General features: G+C 48.8%; 2 protein-coding genes across 6 annotated transcripts in view; both read left to right on the top strand.

The window, feature by feature from the left end:
* The window catches only part of L3MBTL1 (L3MBTL histone methyl-lysine binding protein 1), a 56,221-nt gene extending 50,674 nt beyond the window's left edge, over positions 1–5,547 (top strand). For both annotated transcript variants that reach the window (XM_037916057.2, XM_027819576.3), the window contains exons 20-22: positions 31–188; positions 1,223–1,285; positions 2,280–5,547. In XM_037916057.2, coding sequence (XP_037771985.1) covers positions 31–188; positions 1,223–1,285; positions 2,280–2,414 — 356 coding nt within the window. In that variant the 3' untranslated portion in view covers positions 2,415–5,547. The remainder of the gene's footprint in view (positions 1–30; positions 189–1,222; positions 1,286–2,279) is intronic.
* Positions 5,548–11,065: 5,518 nt separating this feature from the next.
* Positions 11,066–20,135, top strand: part of SGK2 (serum/glucocorticoid regulated kinase 2) — a 35,581-nt gene continuing 26,511 nt past the window's right edge. The window contains exons 1-2 of one of the 4 annotated variants that reach the window (XM_043526671.1): positions 11,066–11,264; positions 16,440–16,647. In XM_043526671.1, the coding sequence (XP_043382606.1) occupies positions 16,596–16,647 (52 nt within the window). In that variant the 5' untranslated portion in view covers positions 11,066–11,264; positions 16,440–16,595. Of the gene's footprint in view, positions 11,265–16,439; positions 16,664–20,135 lie in introns of those variants that run through there. The other 3 variants (XM_043526672.1, XM_043526675.1, XM_043526674.1) reach the window with 3 other exon arrangements.

Genomic DNA, 20,135 nt, shown 5'->3' with positions numbered 1-20,135 from the left:
CTTGTGTAACATTTTGAATTTCTTTGCCAGCTATTTCCTCGGACAATATGCACCAGTCCCTCTTCATGTCGGCCTTATCTGCTCACCCTGACCGCTCCCTGTCCCTCTGTTGGGAGCAACACTGCAAACTCCTGCCAGGGGTGGCTGGCATCACAGCAGCTACTGTGGCCAAGTGGACCATTGATGAGGTGAGGGGGTTTCAGGGAGGGCTGATAAAGCAGAGAAAAATGTAGAACAACATGAAAGAAATATAGGGTCAGATTTCCAAAGGCAGATGTGCAGATCCCCCAGTGCACATGGCTCATTGTGTGCACATGCCCTCCCTGGCATGCTCACACGCTGTGGTTCGTGTCAGGGTTCGGAGACGGCGAGGATGTCCTTTTCCCCCAGGGGGGAATCAGGGAGGGTTGCCAGTGGGAGTTGTACAGATTCCACAGCCTCCGATTCCTCCCAGCTCTCTGCTCCCTGTGAACCACTCATCTCGTAGACTCGGTCTCGCTGCCCCCACTCATCCCAGCCACTGGTCTGATTGAGAGGTACCGCTCTTCTCATGTGATGAGCAGTTTTCAGCTTGGCTAGAACCCGTCGCTTGAGGCTGTGCAAGGACATGGCCAGCAGCCAGCTATTTACTTATTTATTTTAGTACACATTTTCCAATAAATCAGTTTATTTTTTTCTTTTCTTCTTTTCCTTTTTGGTAAGTGACAACTTAAAGTCAAAACATAAACCTCAAATCAGCAGAGAAAGAGCCAAGAGTCAATCCCAACCCCTTCCTACACACAGTTCTATCTGAGCTCCTTGTTAACGCCTGCTGCTTTTGATAAACACTGCCGTACTCCTCCACCCAGCCACTCTCGGACACTCTCGCCATGCTGCCTCGCACTGTGCTCTGTTGTCAGAGATCTAAGGCCTTGGCCCCAAATGCTCCAGGGCCCATTGTTTCGTGAGTGTATTTGTGAGGTACCTGCTGTCATGTGTTGCCTTTCTGTGGACAGCAGGCATCTCCACTCAAGTATGCTAGAATAAAAGGTTCTTTGCATCCCGTTCGACCCATGGGTTATACAGAAAGCAGCAGATCTTGGCTGGAGCAGGGCATGCAGAATTCTGGAGACTCCTAGCTCTGTGGCATGTCCTCTTAGACCCTGAAAAGGGAGCTCCGCTGGTGGAATTTCAGGCAGGCTAATTCCCTGATTCTGTGTTTCCCTCCTTGTCTCTTCCGAAGGTCTTTAGCTTTGTTCAGACGCTAACAGGTTGTGAGGACCAAGCCAAACTCTTCAAGGATGAGGTAAGGGGAATGGGGCTCAGTGCGTCAGTGAGGGGAACAAAGGAAGCCCACTTGCAGTTGGAGGGGGGTGGGAGAACAGGCTGCCTACATGGTTTCCTGCCACCAGCCTTTGGGACTCTGCCCTGTTGCTGTTAAAGCAACAGTCCTTGAGAGCATTTGTTTGGGATAGCACCAGCGGCCGATTACAGCAGAACCCACTGATAGTGACCTCAGACGTCTGTCTGTCTATCGTGCACATAAGGCACCTCATGGATCTATCCAGATATAGTTAATAGATAGATCCGGCGACACTCCATGTATGGGGCAAGTCTAGTCCCCTGTGAATGGGGTCTTGGGGTAGGAGAGCTCCAAGGGGTCTGTGGGGGAGCAGAAGCAGAGCTGCTCTGTAGGCAGTGCTGCAGCCTTCTCCCAAAAGGCCAATGGGTCTGCTTAGTCCCAGGTCCACCACCCCCTCCCTCAGTTCCTGTTGCTGGATCTCTGTTACTGGGGATTACGTGCCCAGCTGGAGTCCCACATCCCAGGCTGTGTTTGCAGCTCCAGTGGTTGCAAAGATTTTGACCCACACACAGAGCACATCTGACCCAGACTCGTTGGCAGAGAGAATTACTCAGACACTTGTGCAGAGCTGCTGGGGCCGGTTGACTCTGGGTGCTTCGGTTGCTAGAAGCACCCCACCCTGTCTAGTAGATAGCTGCATTTTTACCTTCTGTGGCACCATTTTCCATTGCCACTTACCAGCCTCCTAGTGTGATGCGGCTGGGGAGGAGGCTGGGCTTTTCACTGAGAAGAGGCAGGATCATATGTCCCGTGCTTGTAACATCCCTAGCTAGTCCATCCCAAGAGCCACCTTTGAAGGGCATGAAGGGCTTTGAAGGGCATGCTTCTTGTTTGAGCACACAGCCCTGAGGGGTGGGAGTGGGGATGGGCAGCTCTGGAATCCAGATTTCCCGTGAGCATGGTGCACACTCCGGACCCACCCACATCTCTCCTGCAGATGATTGACGGGGAGGCGTTCCTTCTGCTGACACAGGCCGACATCGTCAAGATTATGAGCGTCAAACTGGGCCCAGCACTCAAGATCTACAACGCCATCCTCATGTTCAAAAATGCCGACGACACCTTAAAGTGACCATGCCCCACAGCCTGGGACTGCCCTCAGCACTGCAGCTGCCAAGTTGTCTGTCTGGCTCACTGGAGCAGAGACCTTCCCCACTGCAGCAGTTGTAAAATCCTGCACGCTCCTTCTCTCTCTGAGTCACCTTCTCTGTCCTTGCACCAAACCCATCTCTTTCTGTCTTTCTCTTCCCCTGCCCTGTTACACTTCTCCTCCGGCCTGGCGGGGGAGCTCCAGTCGGGGTACTGCTGACCAGTGCTTTCTCCCACTGATGCTTTTAAAAGGACAGAATGCGGATTTGAGATGGGATGACCCCCCTGCCCTTCAAGCGCTTCTGACTGACCCTGTTCCATAGGATGGTGTGTGTGTGTGTGTGTGTGTGTGTGTTTCAGGACCGATGAGGTACCGGGGAGAAGGTGTGGGGGCTGAGGGATGGTGGTGCTGCTCAAGAAACCAAGATCAGAAATTTTGGTGATCTCATAAGAAATAAGTTGCCTGCACACACCCCTTCTCTCACATACGTGAGCACACACATGCTTGTTTTAGAGGAATGACTCATTTTCCCTTTTCTTAGCAATTGTAGAGAATTTTCCCAGCATATTTCACTGCGTTGGGGGTGGGTATTTAATGCTCTTTCAACGGGACATTCTCAAGTAGCTTTTGATAACATTCCATTTGTTTTCTCTCCAGTTTTTGTGACTCTCCCTTTGAAGCTGGGCAGTAACTTTGCTTTGCCCCTGCCCTGGTTCACCTTTGCCATGAGGCCAACTTGAATTTTCTTCCATTTCCTTCTGTTTCTCATGGGGAACGAATCCATAGTGCTATTTATGCTGCAGATCTCTTTGCTGCTGGGGAAGTCAGTGTTTTATTACTATTTATTATTTGTGTTGCAGTAGCAGCTAGGGGCCCAAGTCATGGACCAGGACCCCACTGCGCTAGGGGGCTGTACAAACACAGAACGCAACAATGGTCCCTGCCCCAAAGAGCTTACAGCCTAAGTATAAATATACCAGCCACGTCAGCACAGCTCTGGGAATAAGGCTAGTCAGTTAAGTTGTGCCCACTCTGCTGGATAGGTGGCTGCTCTGCAGCACAGACATCCTTTGCAGAGTTAGAATGGCCTTTTCCTTTCTGTCTCAATGGTGGGGGTTTTATTTTCAGATCTCAGCAGCCCTTCGCCATCAAACTGTAAGAAATTCAAGGTGGGCCAGATTTTTGTCCTTAGCTACTTGACACACATCCCCCTAGGATAAGACTTGCAAACTGCTTTTTCAAAAGACAATCACCTGCTGGTTATTAACAAGACAGTCTCTTGGGATTGGCTAAGAAAAGGTCAGTGCAGGGTGTGTGATGGCGTGCGACCAATTGCCTTTACTCCAGCCACGTAAAAACTTCTTGAAGGACCAGTCAGAAGAGGTGTAGGCTGGACAGAGGGACCACAGTCCCCAAACCGCGCTCTGTCAGGTTAGAAACATTTGCATTCGCAAGGTCTGCAATTCCTTAAAGGAATCGACCTTTTCCTTTGCTTCCCTCCCCTCTCCCCAGTCATTGAAGACAGGGATGAGAGCTCCTACCATATGCACCAGCAACATGTCTCATAGCAACATGGCATATGAAGTCCACTTTCATGTACATATGGGTCAAATTCATGCTAGGCTTCCCATGGAAATGCAGCATTTTGACTCTTTTTATTATTGACTCTTTGGGGTCACATTTGACCTGCCATTCCAATGTTTGCTGCTTGCTATTCATGAGAGATTTTTACACAATTTATGGGGTTTTTTTGTAAGCGTTTGGGTGTGTTTCGCAAGTTCTCTTTCCTTCCCTTTCATTTTCTTCCATCTGTTCAAATGCTGCCATATGTTCATCTGCGGGGAGAAGCGAAATGGGAGGAGAGGAGTTGTGGGCTCTGGACCCAATCCTTCCATAGATGCCTGATCCTCAGCAAATGGTGCCAAACCAGCCTCCACATCCAAAGAGGACCTCTTCTCCTGGGCTGTTGTTGGTTGGGAGGAGAGGAGGATGAGGAGCGACCTTGGGATACAAACATGGCTTCAGCTTTGGGACTCTCCATATCAACCTCCCCTGACATATTTCCAAACTTCATCCTGAACGCAAGCAAGTATCCTGGTTAGCTCGTTATATCCCCGTACAAGGCTCAGTCAGTGTCTTTATAGGAAGCAACTACTGCAGAGAAAGAAAGGAAGAAGTCTCCTGTTCTCATCAGCTTCATCTCAACCTGCTAAGTGACTACATTCGTCTTTTAGCTAAAGGTGAGCTAAGCAGTCATTGTGCTGGCTGAATGCCAGAGGGGCACTTTGGGTTTGGCACTTGAATGGAGTGTCAGATGCCTGAGTTGTGCTCTGCATTTGAAGCTACAACAAAAGATCAAGTGGTTGGTTCCTGTGGAAGCTGTTCCAGTAAGTGGGCCCATTTTGAAGGGAACAGGAGCTGTAAATGTCCGCCCAGGATTATCTCCCTAGAATCTCAATGGCCAATGAGATTAAATCTCCTGTTCTATTACTGAGACACTGGGTGAGCTGTTCTCTGGCTACCTGACACCTTACAGACTTTCAGCTGGATTTCTGGGCTCCTGTGAAACTAACTTCCTGATTCCTGCTGAGACTGTAGGCTGTAGCCACCAGAGAGCTCCATGGCCAAACTGTGTCCATCCAACCCTTTCATACAGCTTCTAGGAGATTTACCTGAACTGCTTTCTCACGTCCTTGCAGTGTAACCTGGGACACAGACCGGACTGGACTGGTATGCCCACCTGTAGGAATGGTCTCTCAGGGGGGATTTTCTCGGGTCAGAGCTCTCCAAGAAGATGATCCTCACTGGAAATGTGAAGTGAGATAGAGTGTGTGTTTGTGTGTGTGTGTCTGTGTTAATGACAGCGTTCTTATGTCACGCTCGCTTAGCTGCTGCCTCAACCATGAGTCCATTCCCCTCTTGGGTTGACTATTTCCTGACCTTTGAGGTATGAAGCTTCTGAATTGGTCTGGGTGAGAGAAATACAGATTTTGTAGACAGCCAAGGGCTATGTACTGTTAAAGCTTGTAACGTTTTTTTCTTAAAAAGACAAAAACCCAAAGCAGTGTGTGTATGTGAGAGAGAGCGAGAAAATCTATTGATGCTATTTCCTCTACTGTTTGTCCAACTCTGTTCTTTGTGGCACGCTCTCTTCACTGGAGGGATGTGGTTCTTGAGATGTGAACAGCTGGCCATGTGGCAGCAGCTGGATGTGGGGGCAGAAGGACAGCCCTTCCCTGATTGGAACTGGTTGGGAATTATCGTCTAGATGTTTTTTTTGTCAGAAAACGTTGACTCATCAAAATTGAAACTTTTGGCGGGAACATACCAGGTCTGATTAAACTTTTGGCTGGAAGGTTCCTCAGGTCCAGAATGGAATTTCTGGTCAAAACCAGAGAGAAATCCCAGAATTCCTTATAACCTCCATTGCTAGGATACACATGGACTTGACCCTGGATCTCCGATAGCCCAGCTCAGTGCCCTTGCTATGGGGCTACGGCGTATTCTGGAGGCGGGGGCTCTCTCTTTTTTTTGAGAAGCTCTGAAAGCTCTCAGTTTTGTCCCAGTGCAGAATGGAATTTTTTTTTTTTTTAAATCTTAAAAACTGGATGGGCAAAACGTTCCCTGCCCAGCTTTCTCCCTGACCCCGATGGGAGGGCTGAGAAGGAGGAGCTTTGTCCTCTGTTCTGAACGCCTCCTAAAAATCACTGTCGGCCTCTGTGGCACGTTCGTGCCAAGATCTCCTCCCTGTTTTAAACTTGTTAGAAGCTTCACCAGCTGCGGGAGCCTTGAGGCCCATGCATAGGAAAAGCTAAAGCCCCCGCTGAGGGTCTCAGTCCTTAACCTCCCAACAGACCAAATTTCTCACTGGTGGCACTCTCTGAATCAGTAGTTTCACTAGGGATGAGCTTGGCCCAGGAGTCTTCTCAGCACTCCTTTTGTGGGAGGCTAGAACAGCTAAAAATGTCTCAAATGGACTTCTGAGTTGCAGTCTCTGGCTATGCCTGCCCATCCTGAGGGAAGCAGAGGGAAGTTGGTGGGCCTGGGACCTGGTGTGGCAGAGGTGGCACAGAATTATCTGCTGGGGCCAGGTAGGACAATCAGCCAGTCCTTCGCCCCTGTGACAGCAGCAAATTCCCCTCTCATGTTATAGCCCCCAGTGACCGTTGCCATCTGGTGCTGACAACAGCTACGTTGACTGTGATTGTGACACTCTGCTGCCCTGGGAAGGCTGCCAGCATTATGTGTGAGCTCAGCCAGGCGGTGGGGTTGGCCCCTGCCCTGGTTCTCATTCCCATAATCCCCATGCCAGCCCAGCAGCCAGGCCCATGGGACAGGAGAAGAGCACAGTCCGCACGCTTCTAGGATTTGTACGACTTTTACCAGATACAAAGTGTCCCTGGGAGCAACTCTCGCTTCTGGAGCGACCTGGTAGAACATGGGCCGGGAAGGGGGGGGCTGTTCTGGTCCTGTCCAGAAAGTGTCTGCCCAGTGTCCTGAGGAACTCCCCAAGTCAGCAGGGCTGACTATAGGATTTTGGGGACACTCAGTCTCTTTCCCCCATTTCCTCCCCATCCCTTTTCCTCCTTTATTCTCCCCCCCCCCCCCCGCCTCCATGTGAGGGGATGGAGAAGGGAGCAGTAGACCCCTTTCCCAGATTCCCATGGCAGACAGAAAGTCTGATGCCCGGTTCTTTAATGACAGCCTGTCAGCTAGACAACCCATCGCTCTTCCCTTGGCTAGCCTGGAGGTAGCAGAGGGCCTGTCTCCACATGGACAGCCTGAGGCAGGGCCGGTTGGAGCAAACGGGACCATGGACCTCAGTGGGGTTTGGATCAGGCCCCTGTAAGGGAACACGGTCCCATGTCCAATTCAGGTCTGTTCCCAAGAGTGGCGGTGTCTCTTGATGGTGGGTTGGGTGGTAGTTCTGCAGATCAGGAGGTTGGGAGGAGCAGCTTTCAGCTGTCAGGCTGGGATTTATTCCTTCCCAGTCACACACTGGTAATGGGGCAGCATCTTGCTAAAGTCAGAAACTTTGGGGGTGGGGGGACAGACTAGCTTAGAACTCGGGGGTGGGGGAGGGGAAAGAATGGGGTGTCCCATCTTTTGTTTCTTTCCAGAACTATGAGAGCCAAGCTATTTCTGCACCAACTTCAAGCACTTTTTAAAAAGAAAATAAATCCAAATTGTCCAGGAGGTTAGGTAGCTAGGAGAACTCAAGGAGAACCTTTGGACTTGAGTGCAATGGCGGAAATCAAAAAGAGGAGGAGAGAGCCTTTGGAAGCCATTACTTGGCTGGCTTTTCTTCTTCCTGTTGTCATAATTTCTTGGGCTGACAGTTTATCCTGCAGTGCCAAGGAAAGGGTACTAGTAGAAGGCTGCAGCCTGGTTCTACCCAGCCCCCCCCCCTTTATTTTGGGGAGTGGGGTTTGCTGTTATTTGGTTGGGGGGAAAGGGGCTTGTGTTTTGGAAGGGGTGTGTGAATGACAACAAAGCTTTTTTGCACTTTCATTCATTTTGCACTCATTTAATTTCTGTTTTTGTTTTTGGGGGATTGGCACCTTTTGTGTGTGTGTGTTTTCATGACGAAATACTCTCGTCGTCGCTGGTGCAGCTATTCTGGAACTTTGTGTCCTGAGTATACAGAGGATTAACAAACAAACAAATCAAGATGTGATGTGTTTTTGTCAGTGTTTTAAAATACAATAAATCAATGTGAGCGATGGAATTATACAAAGCTGGTGCCTGGTTATTAATTCTTAGCCCACGTTTGGCCCTTTTCAGTCAGACCTCTCCAAGTGCTCTACAAAAGAAGGTAAGTGTCTTTATCCCCATTTTGCAGAAAGGGAAACCAAGGCTAAAGAGGAAAAGTGATTTGCCCAAGGTCATATAACAGTGCTAGGAACAGAAGCCAGGTCTCCTGACTCTCAGCATAGTATTCTGTCTATTGGCCCACGCTGCCTCTTACTGCACAAGGTGCTGATTAAGACAGAATAATGCACAGCCCCAGCCACCAATTAAAGTTAGGCCAGGAATGCAAAGACCAGGCACGTACCACATGGAGGACAATGGTAGATGAAGTCCACGGCCAGAGGCTGATCTCGGTTATAGCACTGAATGACATGGCGTCGCTCTGGATTTGCACCATTGGAATACAGCAGAATTGGTCTCCATGGAGGGCAGAGTCTCTTTTCACCATTTCTGGCTGGGGCAGATGCCCACTGGAAGGCTGTGCAGAAGTCCTGTAGGGTAAGGGGAGGCTTGACTACAGGAGGGGTGGCTGATCCATGCCCAAGGAGAGAAAGGGTGCTCCAAGCCTAGGGGAGCCCATGAGATGGTGCAAGGACAAGAAAGGGAGCAGGCCACAAAGGCAGCAGAGAGGAATGAAGTTCCCCATCTGACCCCATCCTCCTGCCCCTCCAGTAGCACAGCCAGAGGGGCTGGTAGCTCAGGGCTCTGTCTCCTCAGCAGCAGAGCCAGAGGGGAAGCAATGCTACACAACCCCTCTGCCCCCTGGTTGCTCTCGCTTCTGGGCGGGCTCTCAGCCTACCTTGCCTCACCTCAGGCTTTTGGCTTGGGATTGTTTGGGGAGGGATTTCTTGGACCAGCAGGATGAGCTCAGAAATCTCAGAGGTGCCATGAATGCCGTAGTTGGCACAACTGCCAAAGGGCCAAGGAGAGGCAGGTCTGGGTGGAGAGACTGTAAACCCAACTGCTGCCGAGGAGCCCCCATCTCCCATCAGTGTGCTCTGCGGTTCCCTCTCCATTTGACCCTGTAAGTCTGCTTGTCTCTCTAATATCCCGGGACTGATACGGCTACAACTTCACCGCCAACATCCAGTTGGGGGTGTTTCCCCTTCAGGCCAGAGTTCTTGTCGTGCCTCAGCTGCTGTGAAGGAAGGGCGGGGCAGGGCGTCGACATACGACTGTGGAAAATTCCACTCTGCCTGCAAAGCCACAATACCATGATTCATACCAGCCCCTTAATGCCCCCAGCACAGGCGTGGGGCATGAGAGATCTTTAAGCAACTGCTGAGCTGTCTGATATGATAAGATCTCCTTTGCATACCAGCATCTGCTGCCATGTTCAAGAGGCGCAGACAGAAATATCTGTGCAAGGTTAAACAGTGCCCTAAGGGCCAAGGCAACCACTGATTCGCTCTGTGAAGGCAAAACTTCTGGCATCCGGCTTTCTTACCAGAGGAGAGTTCCTATTCCCCAGTAATCTGTGGCAGCAGGGGATACAGCCAAGTCTGACCGATTCCAAGCCTTGTAGAACAAAGCATGTACAGTCCATCTCTGAGAGGGGCTTAAGCTGCCCCAGAGTTCGGGGTGCTGGAATCCAGCACCTTGATTCAGTGCATTAGAGAGTTAGGACTAGCTGCAAAGTCCAGCCTTCCCCAGCTGTAACCGGTGTCCCTCAATCGGTTGGCTCCCTGCTGTATACTGCCCCCAAAAAGTACTGTGTCCTTGTAGCAGATTATAACGAGAGTTGGTCGGGAGTTTTTAGATTAACCGTTTTTTTTGCTGAAAAAAAAGCAGATTAATCTAAACCTAAGCTGTTTGTGAAACGGGTTTTGATGAGTCTCCTGACTTGTCTAACTTTTGAGAAAAAAGTTTCAAAGTTGTTGAAAAGTCCTGTTTTGACATGTTCAAGCAGAAAAGTTTTGGGGACTTTTTCTAGTTGAAACCACTTTTTGTTTTGAAATGTTAGTTTTGTTTTGTTTTTTAAGGAACAACTTCAAAAACAAAACAAAATGTATTGAACATGATCAAAGCAAAATGTTTTGATTGACCTGGATGGAATTTTTGCAACAATTTCTGTGATGTCAATTTTTGTCCCAATTCAAGATGGGAACTTTTTTTGACATCTCCAAAATATTCCCGACATGAGAAAGTCATTTCCTGCCAAGCTGTAATTGTAACATACAGCCAGGAGCTGGAGACACCAACCTTTCTGGTGGGAAAGCCTTTTATGCTCCCATTCAGGAGTATCTTTATCTCCATAGAAACTACACCAAATCCTCACTTTTTCATGGTTCTTTATACACCTGTGACGATTCCATACAGGGCTGCAGGAGGATTGTAGGGGGCTATAAATCGCAAGGCTATTAGGGAGCCATGAGAAGAGGAGAATCCAGCATTTGATGGGGACCTTCACTGATATCATCCCACTTCCGTGTTCTAGCTGTTAGCAGATGGATTGTGTCCGGATTCAGGACTTCTGACATTCCCCTGCCGCTCTTGCTGCCAGCGTTTAGCAGAAAGAAAAGGAGTACTTGTGGCACCTTAGAGACTAACCAATTTATTTGAGCATAAGCTTTCATGAGCTACAGCTCAAATAAATTGGTTAGTCTCTAAGGTGCCACAAGTCCTCCTTTTCTTTTTGCGAATACAGACTAACACGGCTGCTACTCTGAAACCAGCATTTAGCAGGTGCCACATGCCTAATTACCTCAGCTAGTGCCCAGCATGTGACCTGCCTTCAGAAAACAGAGCACTTTGTTCAGACCCTTTTCACTTCTTTCCTCTGTGATGAGCTGCCCTCTAATTCTTCAGCAGGAGATTTGTCCTCACACACCCCTTCCCCTCCCCCCGAGTGGCTCTCCGGGACCTCTTTGTCCCCGCAGAGCAATGGCAGGGTAATAATTTACTTCCTGGCATAGGCCACTCCTTGAGAATATTCCTTTGACCTTCAGACTAACTCACCAAAACAAAAACACAGAGAGGTAAATAACACCCTTATGCAACTGGTACTAGTTAGCACACTCGGCTTCCTCCAGTGCTGCGTGACTGGACAGCTCTGCCTTCTTGACTGTCTCCTTTTGGCAGGTAACACTTTGGTTTATCTACTTATTTATTCCCTGGTGGTCCCTTATTCTGGGGCACAGAAAGGAGCTGGTTTGAGGGAAGCCTGGTCCTCGATCATGGACTATCCCATACAGGGGTGTCAGCAGGCGTGGTGGAACAATTTATATAGTGGGGGGGGGGGGTGCTGCGAGGCATTGAACCAAACTGTAAACCCTGTATATAATGGAAACCACTTCAAGCCAGGGAGTGCTGAAGCACCTACAGCACCCCTAGTTCCAGCACCTATGGGTGTCAGAATCTAGGGCCAGAGAAGAGTTGACTTTGGGGAGGGCTGGCTCTTGGGCACAGACTTGTTGCTACAGGGGTGGCAGCAGCAGGCAGGAGAGGCTGATTTCAGAAGCATGCTTGTTCCCCTCTTCAAAATGATCAAACTCTCAGCAATACTGAATAGAGGTGGGAAAAGCTGCTTTGGGAGGGAAGATTTCTCATGCTTTGGAGAGTGGTGTCGGGCGTTCTCTCTCCCAGAAGGGAAGAGCCACCATGTGCTCAGAGTAGCAGTTTCCTGTCACGTCCCCCCATCACCCTCATTGTTTTGTCTGCCCCTCAGAGCTGATTTTTCCAGGATCCATTTTCAATAAGAAGCAGCCAGAGGCATTTTATGTTATACAGTATGTGTAAATTCCTATTTAAAAACCAGAAAGGGCAGGGATACCTGGATACAAAGCTACACTCCCAGGGCAATCCAAACCAGCCAGGGCCAAGAAAACCAAGCCCTTAAGCCATGACAGCCAGGGCTGTGTCTGCACTAGGATTTTCAGCTGGCTCCCTCTCAGCCCCTCTGGAACTGGTGCTCAATTGGTTGTCCCGCTGGTGTGTGCAGGGTGAGTGGAGTTCAACAACACCCCCCCCCTCCCATTTTAACAGCACAGCCTCATTCTAACACTGGCACCATGATTGAGTTCGACACCAGCCCACTGGAGAATAAGGGGGATACATGTTATCAAGCACAGCAGGGGATTGCAGCACAGACAGACACAAGTATTCCACTTTATTTCAACAGCTAGCAGCAGGGCAGCAAGCTGTCAGGGTTGGGGGTTTAACCCCTAGTGGGGCTTACTCTGCACTTGGGATAATGGCTTTCGTCAACAGTTTAAGCATTGCTTGGTCCAATCTAGACTGGTCAGCCCAAGACCGATCCCTATAGACATAGGAACATGGACAATGCAAGCCTGCAGCAGCCCCGCAGTCCATCTAGCTCAGCATCCTCCTGCTGACAGCAACCATCACTAGCTGCTTCCCAGAGTGACAGATCTTTGTGTGTATTGGGGGGGGGGGTTAAAAACATCCTTCCCCATGCCTTGTGAGTTAGAATGGGCAGAGTCAGACCAACATCCTCTCCTCTGACGGAGGAGTTGGCGCCCGTGCAGCATGGGGAAGGGATGTGGCCAGTAAAATGGCAGATCCCCTAGGTCTGCTCTGCTGCATGTGAGAAGCACCCTGGGGTTTAGCAGAAAGGAAAGGGAGTGGGCCCGGCTGGAATTTTGAGACGTGCTCAGCACCCTCAACTGGGCCAGGTTTTTAGCAGATAGGGTGCTGTGCTTTTTTGAATATTTTCTCATAAGTATCATTGTAGCAACCTCAGGGTGCTGAGCCCTTCTGGAAAATCTGGTCTGTATGGTGGGTGCTGAGCACTTGTGAATCAGGTCCTGAGTGCTGCTGAAAGGCTGCCCCTAGGTCCTTTTCTTCATTACTGTGATTGAGCTGGAGTTTTGGCCTTGTGCAGTGGCCCTTTGAGTTAGGTTATTTAAAAAGGTGTCCCACGCGGTGGTGGGGGACGACGACATTACAGCTGGGTGCCCCTATTTTACATTTTTCTGCTGAATGAAGAAGGCCTGGAAGCTTTGTTAGAAAATCTCCTGCATTTTACATTAGCAGTTCAGATCTTATCTACCCTGAAACCCTATAGAGAAATAGAAAGCTATTGATTAAGGTCAAACAACTGTGCAGGGGGGAGGCAGATTGTTTAAAATTCTTTGTTTGCTTACTTTTGTTAATATTAACATTAAGCCAAACACCTAATAAACACTTGGAAGAAAGAAAGTCTTTGTGAAAACATTAACAGCACTCCTTTAATTAAGGTTTGAGAAATCTCCCACTATTAATGTGAGACCTCCAGGAAAAACCAGGGGGCACCAGATTTTTGATATTCCTGATATTTTAAAGGTAAAACAAAATAGAAAATAATACTTTAAAAATCCCCACCCATCAACAAAAATCCGCTCAATCATTCTTATTCCGCATAAAGAGGGAATATCCAATTTTTAAGAAATTACCTTGCTATTCTATTATATATAGGTTCTTATACCACCCTTAGCACTGTAGTATCTGAGCACCTTCCAGAAGCGCATTAAGCATTTGTAGGTCATCTTTTCATGGCTGGCTGCAGGTAACTTATCTTGTATGCTAAAGAAATGTGTATTAATCTTGTTTGGACCATGTAGATTCTGGTTCATGTGGGCAGTGTCGTTCGGCTCAAGACTGTGATACATTTATAATGATGATGGTTATTATTATTATATAAGTGAATGTCTACAGACTGCAGTTCTCTATAAAACAGCCTCTGAAGGAGTGTCCACAACATTTGGAAGCGGATGTGTGTGAGTGTGTACGTGCTTGTTTCTGTGTCAGGGGATGTGTACGCTACAGAGACTACACCGAGATAGCCATGTTGCCATAGCTATTCCAGCATAACCCTGTCGTGTGGATGCAGCCGACCCTGATGGAAGCGGTTTTTCCATGTAGGAACACCTTGTGCCTGAACACTGGTAGCTACGTTGGTGAAAACTTTCTTCCATGGATATAGCTGTGGCTACACTGGGAGTTCGGTCATCAGAGCTATGCTGGTCAGGGGTGTGGTTTTTAAAGACCCCTCACCAAAGTAGCTATGTTGACCTTGCTTTAAAATGTATGAGTTGTTTATGTATGTGAGTACTTCTCTGTGTGGGGGTGGGGGTTGGGCTGGACTGAGTTGGATAGGAACAGATGTTGCCTTCAGCTGTCTTGCAGTGGAGAGAGGTAAGCGTTCCTAGTACAGACATGGCCTCAGATGGCAATCCTTACAAATTAACCTCTTCCTGGCTCTCTTTACCTGCTAGGCAGGTCTAATCATTTCAAGGGGGTCTCAAATGAATACAACAGCAGGAGTAAATGTGGGTCTAATGAGGGAGCAGCAAAGAGATACAAATTCCCAAATATGCACTTAATCTGACAAAATACTCACCCTGTGTTATGAGGTAATAACAGCTGATTGCAGACCCATGTGTTGTGGTTGATAAACGCCCCAGGGGGTCCAGAGCTCACTCTTGTATGTGCCAAAGCTGTGTCCCAGTGCTCGCTGATACCACATGCAGTTCATTTAAGAACGAGGGAAAGGTGAGGGGTTTAAAATCTTTTAAGAATCACGCTACCAGTTACATCAGGGCAACACCGTTGGCTTGGATGGAGTCACACGGCACTTTAAAAGGCACTGGGTGCTTAGCAGCTGCTGTCTGAAACCTGGCCTGGTTTATAGCCCGGGCACAAGAGGGACCCAGTGTCATAAGCTGAAAGCAACTCTCATCTAGGTCAGCTGCTGCCTTAATGTCAGAAGAAGAAGTTGGCTGTTTAATATTTAATTGCAATGTTTAATCATTAAAGAGCCTTGTTCCTCTTCTGACAATTAAGTCGGTATCAAAGGGGAAGAAGGCATAGCACATTCTCTCACCTTCGCTGCTGCAGGCATGGCAAAAACAATATAATTCCTCAGCAAGAAAGCCTGTCTGTGAAGACACAGTTTATAGCTTACTCCTGCTTATTAGGCCTTGCGCCATCATGGGGCCTTTCCTGATGCTGGGCTGGGAAATGGGAGCTCAGGGGCCAGAGTCACTCCTGGGGTAAGTGGAGGTAATTCCCATTGAAACCAAAACGACTGCACCTATTAAAGCCTCTGAATTAATCTGATTAGTTAATAGGCCTAACTCACCCTTAGTGCAATGCACTGAATTGGTGGGACTGTAGCGAAGATCAGAGTGGCCCAGTTGTGTGTGTACATCACACTGGAAATGAAACGGTCAATGCCATTCAGTAGCCTGCACTTTGTAACATGACCAAGGGCTGGATCGGCCCCTAGTGATTGCTCTGAGTTAAGAGACAGGTTCACCCCTGGGCTGGCAAAGGTGCTAACCCAGAGAGGAGAGGCAGCTCATGCCTTGCCTATTCAGTGTCTGTTGGGGCCAGCACGGCCCCACGGCACAGGCTAGGACTGCTTCAAGGGCCTCTGTGTGACTTTGTGAGAGTACAACACTGCCAGGGAGCGGGTCTGCCCCCGCCACACCCGCTCAAACTTCTTACCGACCCCTGGCCTGCCCTGCTTCACCTCCACTCTGCCCTGGAATTTGCCCCAAGCTGGCAGAGTTGACCGTGCACCAGGCACAGAGGACCCGAGCCCTGGGCATTATGTCTGCCCTATGGGCCGGCCCCTAGCTGGCACAAAGGGGCACCTGGGGACAAAGCCAGTAGGGTGGTGGATGGGAGTGGTCTTCTTTCTTACCCGGCAGCTCCCAGGCAGAGAGGTTGCAGAGACACTGCCCACTAGCCTTTCAGTCATGCAGGTTAGCAGCCCTCTGTGGCTGGCTGGCTGGCTGCTGCCTCAGGGAACTGCTGCCCCTTCAGGAGTGTGGCCAGTTCCCAGCTCCAGGCTGACTCTACAGAAGGGAACCGGTCCTTATAAGCAATACACAAAAATAGTTACTCATGATTCACTGATTGTACATTGCACTTACACCATTCTTTTCATTTCCACTAGGCCGTACAAACAGCGGGGCCAGCCTGATCCTTGGTGCAGTCCCACTGAAGTCAGTGCATTTGCACCAAGGATGAATTTGGCCTATTGACTAATCAGAGCAATTAAATACTCAAGTCCTTACCAGGTAACAGAAAAGCCCAGCCCCATGGATTTACCAAACACATTGTAAACCTCTTACCTTGTCTGGGAATCAGTCAATACCCACTGTGATGTTAGGGGATGGTGTCTAGTAAAGGCAGCCTCTTGGGGCGTGATCCTGAGACCAGGAGCTAATGTTCTGAGGGTGCTAGCCCATCTCTGGGCACGTGCTCTGCTGGCATCCAGCCTGTGTGACCTGACCTTCATCTTCACAGGGGAAGGCCAAGAAACCGCACAGCTTCTGCGAGCCTCCCTGCCGGACGTCTACCTGCCTCCTGGACCCCGAGGAAGCGGAGCCTACTCACCTGGTGCCAATTACTGAATTGCTAGCAGAGTTTCTCAGGCAGCGTGCATCTCTTTGGGCTGACTTTATGCCCATGCCCTGGCCAGAGACCCCCTCCACAGCACTGGGGAAGACTAAGGGTAATGAACTTGACCGGTACATATTTCAAAAGTCAAGCAACTCTCTGGGCCTGACTGTGTGAGCTGTGGGGCCCCAAGTGCAGGGTGGGTGGGAGGGAGCGGAGGGGGGAATGAGGCTGGGAATTGCCTCCCACTTCAGTATCAGGGCTGGAAAACAGGTGGCCAACGGGAACTGGGCCATGATGTGAGTTGCTTTTAGGGGCCCTGCATTAACCTCAGCAACTCACAACCCACTGTCCCCCAGACGTCTGACCCCAAGCCCATTGACGTCAATGGGAGCCCCCTGACTTCTCCAAAGCTCAGCGGTTCTAGGCAGTCACTTGACTGGCTTTAAGCTCAGCCCTGCAGTTTTTCTGTGGCCTGACATAACGTCGACCAGAGGGAGGGTTGTAATATTGCTAGACATTGAGTCTGGACAGTAACCTCACAGCTGTATTGGTTGACTCTGCAAGCAGGGCTGAGCTGTGCAGTACGTGGGCTGTAGCTTTATAATGCCTACAGCATGGGATGGACTGCAGACGAGGCCTTTCAGTCAGGTCCTATGGCTCTCCGAAGCCATGACCTTAAATGGCAGCACCAACGGCCTTGAGTGTGCCTCAGCTCTCTCTGAGCTGGCAGCCTGTGGCCCTGAACCCCGGCGCGTGCCTACATTATGGAGACTATACTGGCATTTCCATCAGGGGTTTCCATCAGGGTAAGAACGCGATCGCCCCGAATGATGAAGCATGCTTCTGTTGACCTAGCTGTGTCTACTCAGGGTTGTGCTGGCATTGCTACACAGGCCAGCGGTGTAGCTTTTCACGCCCCTGTGCTGATATAACTTTCAAGAGTAGACCAAGACTAAGGATCTGGCACTTCATGGGCAAAACTTTTGTCGTTCAGGCGTGTTACCTCCCTCCCTCCCCATGACAAAAGTTTTACTAACAAAAAGCGCTGGTGCGAACAGCTCTCCTGCTGACAAAGCTGCTGCCACTCGTGGGGGGTGGCAGTTTTCTGTTTGCAGGAGAGCTCTCTCCTGCCGACAAACAGCAGCTACGCCGCGCGGCTTTTAACGGCATGGCTGCAGCAGCACAGCTCTGTCGCAAAAAGCCTCATAGTGTAGCCATAGCCTTAGTGTTAAGGACCTAGTGAAACCTGCCCTGGGGTTAGACTGGCAATGCCTCTTCACTGGGAAGGAGGAAGAGAGCAATCTGGATTGGATTTCTGGGAGCAGCTGAAACAGATCCTGAGGCCTGGTCTACGCTACAGAGTTAGGTCACCCCGTAAGGCAGCTTACGTCACCTTAACTCTGTAAGCATCTACAGTCCAATGGTGCGCCGGCTGATGTAAGTTGCCCACTACACCGACCTAATAACGCCACCTCCACGAGAGGCGTAGCACTAAGGTCGATGTTAGGGCAATGCAGTGTCCCTCTACACACTGCATTGCTTACGTCGTCTGTTGGCTGCCAGCCCTACGCAGGGCTCACAGGTAGAAGCCCCCACCACAGCTGGAGCCCCCACCACAGCTGGAGCCCCCAGCCCTGGGGCTGTCAGCCCCTGGCAGTGGGGCCTCTGTTGTCAGTGCCCACACATTTAAGCCGGTGGATGTGCTCTGGTGAGGACATGCACTGCTGACAGCAGGAGCACAGTGTGGACGTGAACCACCACTGTAATTGCTGCGGTGGCTGTATGTTAACTTACCTCAAGTCAACTGATTTTTGTAGTGTAGACATGCCCTGAGTCATTGGGCAGGGTTCTTTTAGTCCCATTAATTCTCCCTTATGTAAAACTTTCCTGCTTCCTTTATCCCACTTGTTGGCAGGAGACTATCTTCACAGAGTCCTGATTTCCCATTAGTTCCTATAGAGCCAAAAATTCCCCCTTGCCCATTGTTTTAGGAACCCATCTGGCTTTCCGCTCTTTTACCCCAGTCTTTTCTTGTGCTCATTTCCTTCCTCAGCTTTGGGAGAGGCTAATCCTGCCTCCCCAGCCTTTGCTCACCTGGAGTCACAGTTTCAGGCATCTGTGCCTCATTTGCACCTACAAGGTGAGCACAAAAATGGTGTGTGTGCATGTGCAAAAGGAGCATGCCTTTACAAGGGATTTGGCATGGCCTAGTGATTAGAGCAGGGGAACTGGAGTCAAAGGGAAAAAATCAGAAGAGCAAAAAGTATACATAGAAGGGAAAAAAATCACAGATAGAAGGGAAAAAAATCACAATTAAAAATATGTAATGTAAAGGCTTTTGACTGGATTAATTTCCCAAAGTTGGATGCAGTGGAAGTGCCTTTCTGTTTATCCCTTTTGGATTTGTTATACATACAGTGTTAAGGCCAGAATTATGATTGCCCCTACAGGCCTCTTCCCTAGAACAGGGTCCCCTTGTGCTTGGCTGTACGCATGGAGTGTCAGCCCCTGCCTCAAAGCGCTTACAATCTAAATAGACCAGAAAGTCAATGGGAGAGAGGGCCCAGGAGTATAATCACCATTTTCCAGACTGTTATATGTTTACACCATTACACCTTGCGATTAGCATGTGCTGAAATTTTTCTCTCCAAAACATTTTTTTGACAGAAAGTGGCTTTTTGACAAAAAAGATTTTTTTTGTGAAAAAATAGATGTTTTTATCAACAATACTGGGGTTTTCATTAGGGGAGGGGGAGGAAACCAGAAAATGTTGATTTGAAAATGAAACATTTTGGTTTTTTGGTTGCTGAAAACCTGAAAATGTTTGGCTTACAGTTTTGTGATTTTAAAAAATGGAATTGTTTTGAATAAAAATTTAGACAAAAAGTATGTGTTTGTCAAAAATTTTCATGGGAAAAAATAATCATTTCCTGATCAGCTGTAATTGCTGTAGATTTTTAGCTAAGAACTTCAGGATTTGATCTCATGGGAATAAGAAAGGTTCAAGCAATATGATACTGCCTTTCGCTTCTTACATGATAAGCAGCAAAATATTTAACAATGTTGACATTTAAAGTATCGTTGTATCTGAGTTATCCCACTTTCAAATGAAGGGGGCTGAGCACTATTGTTTCAGCCACTCTTCAAACTCAAGAAGAGGTTGCTATATCAGTTATACTTGGGTCACTTATGGAAGGTTTTTTTTTTCCTAATGAAAGCTGAAACTCTGGAGGAAAAAAAATCATAATTCTGTCCTTGCCCCCATCCCAATTAGACCTTTTATACTCTCTGGGGGAGAATGTCTCCTACTTTGTCTTACAAAGTGTGATCCTACTCCCATTGAGTTTATGGGCATAGTATCACACACCCTTGATGCTTTGATGTCCCCAGTATTCACTTAGCATTTTACATTAAAAACAATGCAAAGCACATTATTATAGGATGACATTCTCTGTCACCTGAGAGTAGTAGATTTTATTGGCAATGAGAGTGGAATCAATGGGAAAATGTTTATTTTTAATGAAATGGGAGAAGATGGGTAGCCCCTTGATAATGGGTATTTCCCCCCTCTGCTTCTGCTTTGTCTCTGTTATATCAGAA

Source organism: Chelonia mydas, chromosome 13, assembly GCF_015237465.2.
Source record: "Chelonia mydas isolate rCheMyd1 chromosome 13, rCheMyd1.pri.v2, whole genome shotgun sequence".
Taxonomy (NCBI): Eukaryota; Metazoa; Chordata; order Testudines; family Cheloniidae; genus Chelonia; species Chelonia mydas.
This window is presented reverse-complemented; position numbering and strand designations above follow the sequence as displayed.